The sequence below is a fragment of the Schistocerca nitens genome, chromosome 5 (genome assembly GCF_023898315.1).
Source record: "Schistocerca nitens isolate TAMUIC-IGC-003100 chromosome 5, iqSchNite1.1, whole genome shotgun sequence".
In the NCBI taxonomy this organism is placed as follows: domain Eukaryota; kingdom Metazoa; phylum Arthropoda; class Insecta; order Orthoptera; family Acrididae; genus Schistocerca; species Schistocerca nitens.
This window is the reverse complement of record NC_064618.1, coordinates 258,853,109-258,868,085: the sequence shown is the minus strand read 5'-3', so window position 1 is coordinate 258,868,085 and position 14,977 is coordinate 258,853,109. Positions and strand designations below refer to the sequence as shown.

The 14,977-nt window shown below is 41.4% G+C and overlaps 1 protein-coding gene across 3 annotated transcripts in view; it reads right to left on the bottom strand.

Moving 5' to 3' along the window:
• LOC126259689 (protein pellino) overlaps positions 1 to 14,977 on the bottom strand; it is a 497,766-nt gene that overhangs the window by 71,242 nt on the left and 411,547 nt on the right. For 2 of the 3 annotated variants that reach the window (XM_049956648.1, XM_049956649.1), the window contains exons 4-5: positions 11,549 to 11,650; positions 10,393 to 10,587 (exon numbers count right to left, since the gene is read on the bottom strand). In XM_049956648.1, coding sequence (XP_049812605.1) covers positions 10,393 to 10,587; positions 11,549 to 11,650 — 297 coding nt within the window. Of the gene's footprint in view, positions 1 to 10,392; positions 10,588 to 11,548; positions 11,651 to 12,705; positions 12,816 to 14,977 lie in introns of those variants that run through there. The other variant, XM_049956650.1, reaches the window with a different exon arrangement.

Below are 14,977 nucleotides of genomic sequence, written 5' to 3'. Positions count from 1 at the left end.
TGGTCGGCGGAAGGTGCACGTGTCCGTCGACCTGGGACCGGACCGCAGCGACGCACGGATGCACGCCAAGACCGTAGGATCCTACGCAGTGCCGTAGGGGACCGCACCGCCACTTCCCAGCAAATTAGGGACACTGTTGCTCCTGGGGTATCGGCGAGGACCATTCGCAACCGTCTCCATGAAGCTGGGCTACGGTTCCGCACACCGTTAGGCCGTCTTCCGCTCACGCCCCAACATCGTGCAGCCCGCCTCCAGTGGTGTCGCGACAGGCGTGAATGGAGGGACGAATGGAGACGTGTCGTCTTCAGCGATGAGAGTCGCTTCTGCCTTGGTGCCAATGATGGTCGTATGCGTGTTTGGCGCCGTGCAGGTGAGCGCCACAATCAGGACTGCATACGACCGAGGCACACAGGGCCAACACCCGGCATCATGGTGTGGGGAGCGATCTCCTACACTGGCCGTACACCACTGGTGATCGTCGAGGGGACACTGAATAGTGCACGGTACATCCAAACCGTCATCGAACCCATCGTTCTACCATTCCTAGACCGGCAAGGGAACTTGCTGTTCCAACAGGACAATGCACGTCCGCATGTATCCCGTGCCACCCAACGTGCTCTAGAAGGTGTAAGTCAACTACCCTGGCCAGCAAGATCTCCGGATCTGTCCCCCATTGAGCATGTTTGGGACTGGATGAAGCGTCGTCTCACGCGGTCTGCACGTCCAGCACGAACGCTGGTCCAACTGAGGCGCCAGGTGGAAATGGCATGGCAAGCCGTTCCACAGGACTACATCCAGCATCTCTACGATCGTCTCCATGGGAGAATAGCAGCCTGCATTGCTGCGAAAGGTGGATATACACTGTACTAGTGCCGACATTGTGCATGCTCTGTTGCCTGTGTCTATGTGCCTGTGGTTCTGTCAGTGTGATCATGTGATGTATCTGACCCCAGGAATGTGTCAATAAAGTTTCCCCTTCCTGGGACAATGAATTCACGGTGTTCTTATTTCAATTTCCAGGAGTGTAGTTGTACTTGAACAACAGTGGAACATAGATGGCAATGTCTTCTAGGGTACAGGTCATATGAACAACAGTGGCTAATACATAAATAAAAGAATACACTCACTATTAAGTACAATTGTCGAAATTTCGCTCGTCCCACAATCTTGTATAGTCTGTTCATACTATCTTCACAAGGGGTCTTTATGCTCCAATTTATTCTCACTACAACAATTACAGCCTGTTTAATATGATTTGTTAAACATTTTATTCTGGGTTAATTTTTCATCTTCTTGTTCTAAACCTGATTAAAAAGCTGGCAATGATTTTATCCGGTATTTTAATATGTGTATAGAGACTGAATCTCTCTTTTCAACTCTTTGGTAAATCATTACTTTCTCATAACCAAATAAAATATTGACTGATTCGAATCAAGTAATGGTTTTTGAAGCACAAGATTTTCGCCTTTGAATGTTATCTTTACTTAAAAAGCAGCACAAATGTGTGTATACGGTACCCATACATCTATTAGAACTTTTATTACAGACCTGTTCATATACAACTGAAGTTTTTAAGTTGATGGAATCTAATGTTATTTCCCTCTGTATTTCACAACATTGTCAATTTTTAAGCAGAGTTCTAGACTGTTGCAGTGGTTACTTCATAGTTTCTTGTGTATCCCTTGAACTTGCACAGCAAGTCAAATGTCATGGGATTGTTCAAGCAAGGTTAAAATTGTTTCAAGTGCTTCGGTGTATAGGCAAATGTTGAGCCCATTCAAACGCAAGTATTGTTTGATATGCCCTACCCTTTGGGATTGTTAAAAATAAATGTTTATGAAACCTCAATAGCCAAAGTTTCATCTATAAATGTAAGATGGGTCCTGTATTCATCAATTAAAAAAAAAAAAATCACTCCATCTTCAGGCCACGAGTGGCCTACCGGGACCATCCGACCGCAGTGTCATCCTCCGTGGAGGATGCGGATAGGAGGGGCGTGGGGTCAGCATACCGCTCTCCCAGTTGTTATGATGGTATTCTTGACCGAAATATCACGAGGCTGAGTACACCCCGAAAAATGGCAACAGTGCATGGAGGCCTGGATGGTCACCCATCCAAGTGCCGACCACGACTGACAGCGTTTAACTTCGGTGATCTTACGGGAACCGGTGTAACCACTGCGACAAAGCCATTGCCATATTTTTCTATTAAACAATGTAAAAATGTTGACCTCAGCAGCAGTAGTTTAATCTGCAAATATAGGACAACCCCACATTTTTTGAATGACGAATTTGGGAAAAAACCCCTCATCTTATAATCGGATAAATGCAGTAGACAGATGTCTTTGGTTACGTCCCCTGAAATACTGAATTCCGTGAACAGCTGCTTTCCTTTTGTCCACATCACATTGCCAGGAAAAAAAAGAAAGTGCACAAGGAGTACATGAAATTAACGAATTTACAGATCAATAGCACAAGCGGCTCTGAGGTACCAAGTATTGATCAATGCTGAAATACCCGTATTAGTACTATGGGTGGCCTCCACGGTCAGCAATGGAGGCACCGACTCTGACATCCAGTTGATTGTACAGATGGCAAATACTGTCTTAGGCCATATTTTGCCACATCTGCTAGACCGTTTCATATAGTTCTGTAAGAGTTTTTGGTTGAAAAGTCACACATGTCACTTCTTGTCCCATCATAGCTCACACATGCTCGATCAGAGACAAGTCTGAATTGCGCTGGGCACGGAAGTTGCTGCACACCTTGCAGAGCAAGCCGAGTTTCATGGACAGTGTGTGGGAAAGCATTATGCTCTTGGAACAACACTACACCATCCTGTTGCAAGAATGGCAAAAGAATGAATCCAACAACATTCTGCATGTACTGACAAGGAAAAGTCCCATTAATTAGATTAATACAGTAATTAGACTATGAAATGAGATCCTAAAAGAAGCAGATGTGTTTTGTTATTGAGGCAGTAAATGAACTGAGGAGAGGGCCGAGTAGAAATTTATATAAAATGCAGACTGGCAATGGGAAGAACATTATTTCTGAAAGAGATATTTGCTAACATCCAACATATATTTTAGATGTTACGAAGTTTTTTTTAGAGGTGATTTTTATTTATGTGTAGCCTTGTGTGGACATGATACGTGAATGATGAACAGCTTAGACAAGAGAATATAAAAGCTTTTGAAATGTGGTACAGCACAATAATGGTGAAGATTATATGAATAAATTGAATAACTAATGAGGCCGTATTGATCAACAAGGATAAAAAAAGAAATTTATGGCACAACTTGCTGAAAGGAAGAATTCAGTCATTTGGAAATAACCTTAGACACCAAGTAATCATCAAGTTGAGGAGATGATGGCTTGAATACAGTAAGCAGCTTCAAATGGATGCAAGTTGTTGATGTTATGTAGGGGTAAAGACTTGCATGGGATAGACAACCTTGGACAGATGGATAAAAGTAGTCTTTGGACTGAAGACAACAACAATGTACTCATTACTTTCAAAGACAAATGGACAGGTTTGCAAAACTCAGTATGGTCCATCAGAAGATGTACCAAATATGGCAAGGGAAGATAAATCTGAACTTTTGCAAGGAAGGTGTCATTCTTCTCACATGAACTTTTTGATTCAATTTAGAGAACAAGTATTTGAGGCAAACTGTGTGAAAATTCTGTTGCTGCAATCATCCAAAGCTCATCTACACCTACATAGATACTCCGCAAGCCACCCTAAGGTGTGTGGCGGATGGTACCCTGTACCACTACTAGTCATTTCCTTTCCTGTTCCACTCGCAGATAGAGCAAGGGAAAAACAACGCTCTATATGCCTTCATATGAGCCCTAATTTCTCATATCTTATCTTCATGGTCCTTACGCACAATGTATGTTGGGAGAGTAGAATTGTTTGGCAGTCAGCTTCAAATGCTGTTTATCTAAATTTTATCAATAGTATTTCTTGAAAGAAAAGCCGCCTTCCCTCTAGTGATTCCCATATGAGTTCCCAAAGCATCTCCAAACAATTGTGTGTTGTTGGAATTTACCAGTAACAAATCTAGCATACCGCCTCTGAATTGCTTTGATGTCTTCCTTCAATCCAAGCTGGTATGGATCCCAAAGACACTAGCAGTACACAAGAATAGGTCACACCAGCATCCTATATGCAGTCTCGTTTAAAGGTCAATCACTCTTTCCCAAAAATTCTTCCAATAAACCAGAGTCTACCATTCACCCTCCCTGCCACAGTCCTCAAATTCTCATTCCATCTCACTTTGTGAGGTTACACGCACATATTTAAACAACTTGACAGTGTCAAGCAGGACACTGGTAATGCTGTATCCTAACATTACGGGTTTGTCCTTCCTATTCACCTGCATTAACTCATATTTTTCCACATTTAGGGCTAGCTGCCATTCATTACACCAACTGGAAATTTTGTCTAAGTTGTCACGTATCTTCCTACAGTCACTCAACTTCGACTCCCTACCATACACCACGGCATCATCAGCAAACAATCTGAGATTGCTGCCCACCCTCTCCGCCAAATCATTTGTGCATACAGAGAACAACAGCGTTCGTATCACACTTCCCTGGGGCGTCCTTGATGTTACCCTTTTCTCTAATGAACAGTCTGGGTTCTATTATTTGAGGAGATTTCAAGCCACTCACATGTCCGAATTTATTCCATATGCTCACACCTTCATTAGCAGCCTACAATGGGGCACTGTGTCAAATGTTTTCTGGGAATCTAGAAATATGGAAACTGCCCGTTGCCCTTCATCCATGGTTCTCAGCATATCAAGTGAGCAAAGGGCAAGCCAAGTTTCATATGAGGGATGCTTTCTAAAACCATGCTGATTCGTGGACTTCAGCATCTCGGTCTCAAGAGAGTTCATTATGGTTCTGCAGCAAACAGAATATAAGGGTACTGGTGTGTAATTTTGCGGGTCTGTTCTTTTACCCTTCTTATATACTGCAGTATACATGAGGATTTATTTGCTTTCAAATCTTTCAGTTCTTTCTCTACACCAGGGATACTTATTACAATGTCGTCCATACAGGAGTATGTCCGATGGTCAAATGATGGTATGTTTGTACTTTTCCCTGTGTGAACGATTTCTTGAATGGGAAATTTAGAACTTCAGCTTTCGTTTTGCTACTTTCAACTGCCACACCAGACTGGTTAACTAGGGACTGAATGAAAGCCTTAGAGCCGCTTAGTGATTTCACTAAGACCAAAATTTTCTCAGTTTCTCTGCCACATCTTTTGCTAAGGTGTGTGACAATGGTGGTAGTCTTAAGCTTCGTGCATAGGTCTTTTCACAGATGCACGAATCTCTAACAACCTCCGCTTGTCATCCCTTGTGCATTTCCCTTTCGAACCGCTGCTTCCTCAGTATCCTCCTATTTTGTTATTAAACCAATGTGGGTCTTTTCCATCCTTTATCTACTTACTAAATACAATTTTCCAGACCACAATTTACAATCTGCTTAAACTTTGCCCACGAATTCCTCTACATCCATCTTACTAGAACTATGTGATGTCACTTCACTGTCGAAGTGAGATGTTAATAATTGATTATCTGCTCTACCTCGCAGAAACACTCTCCTAGCATTCTTGACTGATTTATTAACTTTTTTAATCACAGTTGCTATAATGACATCATAATCACTAATCCCCATTTCTATTCTGACATTGTCGATAACATCTGACCTATTTGTAGCTACAAGGTCTAATATATTTCCACTGTGTGTGGTCTGATGAGCTAGTTGCTCAGGGCAGTTTCCAGAAAACTGTATTCAAAAGTATTGTCTGTTTGTACCTCCTACAATGAATCCATAGACATCCCAGACTATAATCGGTAGGTTAAAGACACCTCCAGCTAGTACTGCATGATCTGGGTGTTTACGCGCTGTTGACTGTAGATGTTCTTTGAATGACTCTAAAACTGTTACAGCAGAATCGGGTGGCCAGTAGAAACATCCAACAATTAACCTAGTTTCATCTATACCTCTTATATGTGAGCAGATCAGTTCACTGTCATCCTCAACTTCGACCTCAACAGAGAGAATATTTGAATCAACTGAAACGAACACTCTCTAACCCCCCCCCCCCTTATGGCATCCAATCTGTTTTCCAAAATACATTGCACATATCACTAAATATCTCTGAGCTTTCCACTTCAGGTTTCAGCCCGCTCTCAGTCCCAAGAATAATTTTAGCACGAGAACTTCCCTGGAGGGCAGTGAATTCGGGAACTTTATTACCAGTACTTTGACAATTTACTGATAATATTATGAAAGTCAAAGTGTCTTTATACTGAATGCCATTTAACGTCCCTTGCTGCATATCAACTGATGAGAGTTCATCAGAGTATGTCTAATTACTGCCTGGCCTAAAAAGCCCTCATGTGCACTCTGCAAGTACTCTGCTACCCAAGTGGCTGCTTCCTTTGTGTAGTGCATCCCTGATCTATCATGGGGAGTCCTACAAATCTTCACACGATAATGCAGGTCTAGAAATCTGCAGCCAAGACCGTCGCAGAGTCTTGGAAGCCTGTGGTTGAGACCCCCATTCAACTCCAAACCACAGGACTCTGAGCAACTCTGGGGAAAAATGCTGCAGATTGGGAGCTCTGCTTGCATACTGTGCGCGAGGCCAGCAGTCTTGACCACCTCCGCCAGCCACCCTTACGAACTGAGGATCACCTCCGAACCCATGTGACAGGTATCGTTGGTGCTGACTTGAGCCACAACTTGCAGACGACTGCACCCTGCACACTCGATAGCTGCCGGCACGGCCACCTCCAAATCTCAGATGAGGTCCCCTGGCAGACATACTGACTGCACATTGGCTTTCCTTACAGCCCGGAACGCTATCTGCCTACGTGGCTCTGTAACCCATCTAACACTGAAGCTCCTGCTAACTAGTGAACCCCTCCCCTGCATGCTTGCTTGGACCCTGGTGAAGGAGCCACCTGTCCACTCACAGGTGAATGATCAACGCTGGGTGACAAGTCTCCACAAGGGCCCTGCACCTCGAGCTATGCGAGTGCTTTACCACCCACCACTTGCCCTGCTGTGAGGGCAGATTCACCGTGTCAGGTGCACTTGGAGGTACCTCGGAAGGAAGAGCCCATGGGCAAAACAAACATGCCAGATTCTCCGCCACCGCTACACCCCGAGGCGGCGTAGCCAAAAGCGCATTCAGCTGTTTGCTAACTGCAGCCAGCTCCTCCTGCATCATCCGCAGAAGCAAGGAGTCCTGGGTTCAATTCCCGGCAAGGTTGGGGAATTTCTCTGTCCGAGGAATGGGTGTTTGTGTTGCCCTCATCATTTCATTATCATTTGTGAAAGTGGCGGGACTGGACGGTGTAAAAATTGGTAATTTGTATGGGAGCTGATAACCACGCAGTTGAGCAGTCCACAAACCAAATAATATTAATGCTAATACTAATACTAATACTAATAATAATAATAATGTCTGAGACAAGAAAGAAATAATAATAATAATAATAATAATAATAATAATTGCATGACTGAAGTAAATTATAAAAGCAAACAGAATTCTAAATATACAACTTGCTACCCTCCTGAAGTGTCACCAATGGACGCTGATGCATTAATGAGCTATGTAATGTTCAGTGAGCAACTACTGCACTGCAGACTGAATGAATGTACACTTCCAAAAACACGAGACTAACCCCGTTACACAGAAAAAGATGCACAAAATTTAATATACTACGAGGAAAACACAGAAACAGATAAACAGTTAACTGAGTATGTTAAGAGAAGTTAATGTCTTGACTGAGGCATGGAAATAGCCATCTTTCCCCACACTCCAAAAAGTTGAAAATTCATGCCAGACTGTCTCCTACTTCCTCAGACATAGTGGTCACTGCAACAGCACATCACATGTATATATAATTAAGATGATATCCAATTATCTCTTCAGTTTGGAAGCATACCAGACTCGAATCCTTATGGGAATCGGCAAAATCCCGCAAGTAACGAGGATAATGGGGAAGGGGCACAACATTAGTAGTGTGTGGATAAGTTGAGAATTCGCACCTGACAGGAGGTGTGCTATGACAGTCTATGCACTTGTGATGACCACTATGGCTTAGTGATCAGAGCATTTGGCTAATAAACAGGAGACCTGGGATTGAATCCTGCTTCGGCACAAAATTTTCAACTTTTCCCATTGATTGAAATCCGCAAGTGGCCAACATCTGCAATTCCTTTGTGTCTGAAAGTACACACTCACTCACTGTGTGTGTGTGTGAGAGAGAGAGAGAGAGAGAGAGAGAGAGAGAGAGAGAGATTTGCAAGGTTAGGTGCTTGGTCCACTCTTGTTCTTTGTCTACATGAACTACTAACTTGAGTCACTGGTTAACTCTTCAGTAACTGTAATTTTTGTTGATGGCATACTTATTGATAAACAGAGAAAACACGACTGTACTACACAGGGGCAGGAGAATAACGGAACAGGCTAACAACTGATTGACAGCCAACAGCTTAAGCCTTAATCTCACAAAAACTCATATTACAACAAGTGGAAAGATGATAAGTGGAAAGAAAGTAGACAGCAGAGAGGCTACCAGTAGAATAATCTGCGATCTGCTCCCACGAGAAGATCATGGTTTACACACTCGTCATGTGTTAGATAATGCCAATCATTCATCACTATATAAGGATGTCTCTCTTCACAAACTTCCCCAGTGACCTATACAAGATAGGCATTGGAGATCCTTTTATTTGTTTGTGAGACATCAGGTGGTAATTTAAATAATATATTCTCTTCGTTTGTATATTGTAGTGATCAGCAAGCAAGACTAAGTACACTGAAATCATTAGAACACCACTGTAATCACTGTATCAGAAAAATGCGTGTACATTCACATGGAGGCTTCTGTACCATCACACAGACTATGCACGATCGTAGTGCCATTTCTATGCATTGCTTAGCTTTACCTTATGGAAGCCATTGCGTAACCTCGAGATAATGTTACAGTATCTCACCAGAGCAAATTACTGCGTGTTACAATGATCTGTTATGACTTGTTTTTTAACTATTTATAGAAACTTGTTTTAGTCATCAGCTGTACCAGTTAAGCAATACTGTGCTGTCTGTTAGGTACATACATCAAAAATAAATAAATAAATAAATAACATAGTGGTTGAGACTTTCACTATTCATTACTTATCTTACTCTGTCACATAGATGAGTGTATTACAAAAGGCACAGAAAAATTTCATCGCTTCCTCTACTCCCTCAATGAAATGCACATTATGATGGCAGTAAAGTCATACAAACACAGGTGATCAGTGTCCAAGGGCACCATGTAGCTTCATACAGAGACAAAGCAACATTTGTTCCATCTCAGTTGTTAAGTTTTCCACATCAAAGTGATTATCATGCACATGATCCATGTAGTATTGCCATCATTAACAAAGTCTAAACAACAATAATGATGACAATGTCGATACTCACAAATTCCCTGAATTGCATTGCAAAGACATGTCTCCATAACATAAAATGGTGAGGGTTTTCAGGATATATGTTTAGAAAGTACACTGAAACATCTCTGCAGAAAATCTGCATCCTGAATGCACAATTTTAAGGTTTTGTACAACCCAACAGTGACCACTTATCGCCAGTCAAGCACAATGTGTTATCACACCACCTTACAGTGGAGGTAAAACTGACTACGCACCTCTGCACAGAAGGTCTTACAGCTATGGCGGACTGTCATCTTTAAAACTCAACTCTTAATTTGACTGATTCGTAACAGTAATGAAGCCAGATCTTGGATCAGTAATAATGTAAAACACACATGGTAAGTACATTACACTCAGTTTTTTAAATAATTTTCTTTCTGCTGTGAAACAACATGTGCCATCTGCATTCCATTGCGATGTATCACTTTGACGTGGTCTTACACAGTGGTATCTTACGATTCGTGAAATCTATTCTAACAAAATCTTTTAGCTGTAGATGCAAATGTAATGACATTAGGTGCATGCCTTGCACTTCATTTGTGCTATTATCCCAGCTAAGAACTCATTAAAACTATGTGCTAGGGTGGGGCCTGAATCCTTGCATTTCACAGGTAACACTCTTATCAAATGAGAATGCAGGTGTAACTCCTGATTCCAAAATATAATGCTCTCATAGTTGAAAACACGCATAAGCAACTGCTGCAACTACAGAAACTAGTACTTATTTACGTTGACAAAGGTGTGAAATATACGCCGACTACATTGTAAAATTCTGCACCCACTGCTCACATGCAACTGGCAACATAAAACTTTTGATATTCATTAGGGTTTGTGGAGAGACTACTTGTGCACATTGTCTGCAAGCAGCTATACTCACACCAAGGAAGATGTTACAGGAACCATCAAAGCCAGCAGCATAAATACGTGCAATGCGTGGGTTTGCTCGGTCGGCAAGTATGCGACAAGCAAACCGAGAGATGGTGCTCTGCTCCATCTTGCTGTCACGTGTCTTCTCACCTGCCACAGTATCCATTACAACGAAGTCGATTGGTGACTCGGATGATCGCCCAATCTGCAAGGCATAATACAGTCTATCAGAATTTAATGGGCAAATGCAATAATTTTGTGAAGGACAATGTTATTACGAGGTTTCACACATTCATTCAGTCTGCAATCAATACAAAATTTCACCACACACACACTCTACATAAACATCTTGTGGCACACACCACAATACATTTTCAATGAGCAAACAATTTCTGCAGATTTTCTTTGGGCTATTCATGCAAACTAACTAGGGATGGATGGGGGAGGGAAGGGTACGGGGGTAGGGGGGGCAGAATGGGGCAGGGGGGGGGAAGGGGAAGGGAGCAGGGGAGGGAAAGGGGGGGAGGAGGGAGTATAGTTCATTTGTACTAACACTTTCAACTGCTTGTGGATTATTTGGCAGTTTTCTGTATGGGAAAACTCTCCACATAAAGAATATTTCATTTGTACTTTCTTCAGCTACACTATTCACTAAAGACAGCGTCCAGCAGTTACTTAACACATGTAAACAACATTCATAATATTTTAAGCACACATTACAAAGCTCGCTTTTACAGATTTAGATTTTTGTACATGCCTACTTAAAAACCATATAATTAACAAAAGAAAATGGGAAGGAAGAGTAGGACTTTAGTATAATTACTAAATAGTACAGTATTTAGTATTCAAATTTCACATGTGACTTCATATCCAGTGATTACATTTCTGGCATGCACTCTTCTAGTTTTTAATTGTACAAAACTAGCTCAAGTCTGGGGCAGCAGAATTTTATGCAGCATATTTCAAAATCATGTTTCACAATACAAAAACTTCTTGGTACAAATGGTGGGTATTATTTCCTTGCAAGCATTAACCGTCCCCCCCTATTCTCTAACAACTTCTGTTATAACTCATATGGTCTCACTGTTGCAACTCACCACTTACCCCTCTTACTTACAAGGCAGAGCTCAAATACCACAGATTTACTTATTGTGATGAAAACTCACCTGGAACATGTCTGTTTCTTCATCAGGCATGTATTCTACTATGACTGCTTGGTTTCTCGACAAGGTGTATGAGATTGAATGCTGCTTTGTATCGAGTATAGCCTGTAACACACACAAAATTTTAGTTTGAGTTCATTACTATCCATATTCATAATACAATTAAGATAAAAGGAAAAAAAATTGTAAGGGAAACCATAAAATTTCTCAAGCTCAGGTCAAAAGGTTTTGTGGAAGGTTAGATTTACGGGGCACCCAGTGCCAAATATTTATGTACACCATCTAGGTGTTGTGTGCATTAAGATAAACGTGCTGTCGTACTGCTTCTCTGAGGAAGGCTTCCTAAGTGAGCATGCAAACTTGCATATCATTGCACAGAACTTGTCCCACAGACATCACGTGAAATTATTTCCACTCTGCTCATGTCATACATAGTATCTGTAGAAGTCCTCTATGAAATCATTTACTACCTCATAGCCAATCAATGTATCAATGGGGAGCAGAAATAAATTTCTGACATTCTGCCAGATGATGTCGCAACACTTCTTATTGTGCCAACAACGGTGTGATTCAAGACTGTAAATTTCTTTGAAACTTAAACATCGATGAAACATTTCATTGGTTCGAAACCAATTCAACTTTTTGTGGAGCATATTGTAGAAATTAAGAGAACCTAGACCGTAACACTAAACCAAATTTTAATTTTTTTCTTTCATTCAATTCCTAATGGTTAAAAAAAAAAAACCACAGAGGCAATGGCGAGCAGACAGCTGCCAAGATTCGACGATTTCCAGTTTACTGCCTTTGTATCAGCTACGAAGACACCAACATTGCACAAGCAACTATGGTAGTGAAAGATTACCACCCAAACTACTCAAGTGGCCTGCATCGGAAGATAGTAATGAGCGTTACCGTCTCAATTTGTAGCACATGTAATAGTGGTACTCTTCTTCACTTCATGACAGTATTTTCGTACACATTCTACGCATTGAGTTCTTAGAGTGGCTCCTATTTTCCAATGCATTTGATGAGACAATCTTGATGAAACAAGACAGCGATCTGAAGAAATGATCGAACAGTGATAACTAGCTAAGAAGGTGAGGGTCTGCAAGACAAAAATGCGGGCACTGCAAGCGTAAAGAAAAAGATACTGAGCTCACATTTGCGCGGTAGAAGGCAACTGGATGGCGGCATGATCGACTCCCCACCATCTGAAAGCGAAATATTAAAAATACTTAGGCTGTTAACATAACACAGATAGTACATGCAATTGTACATTGCCTGCGTCGAATCGGTCACTTTTTCGAAACCATTTGTCCTGAAAAGCATGTAGCACTTTTCTTTCTCGAAATAGCGTCACTAATTTTGATTGGTAGAAGTGCGAAATGTCAAGGTAATGTGCAGATTCTGAATATGCCGTGAATGATCAACTTGCAGCAGTAAGACCTAGTGTACGCTTTCGGTACCCGGCAAAACTTAAAAGAGTTTCCTTTAGTAACTCGTCTACAAATCTCGCGAGGTGGGAGCCTTACGTAGAAATTTGATACTTCACCAACACTCAAAACATCGAAGGAGGACCGTCATATTGGTTTGACAATATTTTATTACCACACATACTTCTTACTAGCATATTTTTTTATTTTTTCACTGCATATATTTTATGATGCAAATACTTGCTTGCCCATATATTGGCACTCAGAGCATTTGCATAAACCAAACAACATGTAATGTAACCGACAACCTTTTACGCGCATGTTTAATTGCTATACGAATGACCTCGTCGTTTCGAAAATCATTAAATGTTTTAGAATATGTAACTATTGTACTAGTCTAGCAGAACGGTAATAAATGTAGCGGCGACAGGAGGAGGAGAAGGAGGAGGAAGAAGGAAATAGAACCGGTGGAACACTTTAAATCAGTAAGGCTTTAAGCAAAATGAAAATCTTTTATGTTCCGAGGACCGTTTTAGAAATATTTTAACCCCGTTACTAGTTTTACTACGATGAGAAACGTTAAACTACCTCAAGAAGCAAGTATCACACACAAAAACGGCTATTTTTCAGTTGGAACGGTCGACATTGGGGACGGAGCGATATTGCAGAGTGAGAATGTGTGTTTTTGCGTGTTTTCTTTTCGTGTCGATATTTTTCTCTCTTAAATGTCAGAAAAAGCGTGAAAACCGGATGCGAACTAAAATAACGTAGAATACGAGCAATATACTTAACAATACATTTAAATCGAGAAGTTCACACATGGATTCGTGAGCAGTAACAAAAAAGACAGGAGTCCACAGAATCACTACGCTTACACGAGACACGTCTTCCGAAGACGAAAACCAAATTTGGGAGATCGTTTTTTGCTTTTATGTTTAAGATGTTAAGGTCTGAAGCGGATTTGCTAGCCCAGTTAAATACGACGCCTGGAAAACAGCTGATACGGTTTATGATTTAGTCAGCACACTCGCAGGTGTAAACAGCTTCAGTCCAATATTTCTACTTACCCATCACTGTACAAATGGCCACTCCGTAAACATTAGCCTTATTTTTTAACTAGATGAAACCTGATAGCCCAAGCACGCTTCAAAATCGGTTGCGTTTACAATAGGGCCAAAATCGATTGCGGAATTGGAAAACCAGCAACCAGAAGCCTATTTAAAGAATAGATTTTGAAGTGTGTACTTCACCACCCGAGTGGTTTTACAAATGAATAATTTTACAGTCAAAAGGCGACCACGATATCTCTTACAAAATTCTAAATTACTGTGAACTCCAGATACGAGAAGTTTATCTTACTCTCTGATTACTCTGGAAGGTAACAAAAACGTTTCCAGGGCACACTTTATCAGACTACCAGGTTCACTCATAAGGCATAAATGAAAAAGGTCATCTAGATTCTCATTTCGCAAAGCAAGAATACGGATTCCCGTGCCATATTTTCTCGTATTCGAAGTTGCTGCCATATCACGATGAACGCTATTGTTTGTTCCCGTATCGTAACAAGGACCTTGCAGTTATGACATTTCGGTGTCTGTGCTCTTTACTGGTTCGATTCCCGGCGGGGTCAGGGATTTTCTCTGCCTCGTGATGACTGGGTGTTGTGTGCTGTCCTTAGGTTAGTTAGGTTTAAGTAGTTCTAAGTTCTAGGGGACTTATGACCATAGATGTTAAGTCCCATAGTGCTCAGAGCCATTTGAACCATTTTTTGTGCTCTTTACTACGAAACTAAAACAAATATGGAAGAATTTAAACAGCGCAATTAGATACAGAGGTGATGGACTGATCACTGTACAACGTGCCACGTGGCCCGGAAGTGAAACGAAGTCGTGTTACCGAAGTATCTGTTTTGAGTTTCACCCGCCACCCACTGTTTGTCGATTCGCTCTCCAGATGGCAGAGAGTTATACGCACTTGGAACTTACATAACATGTATCTT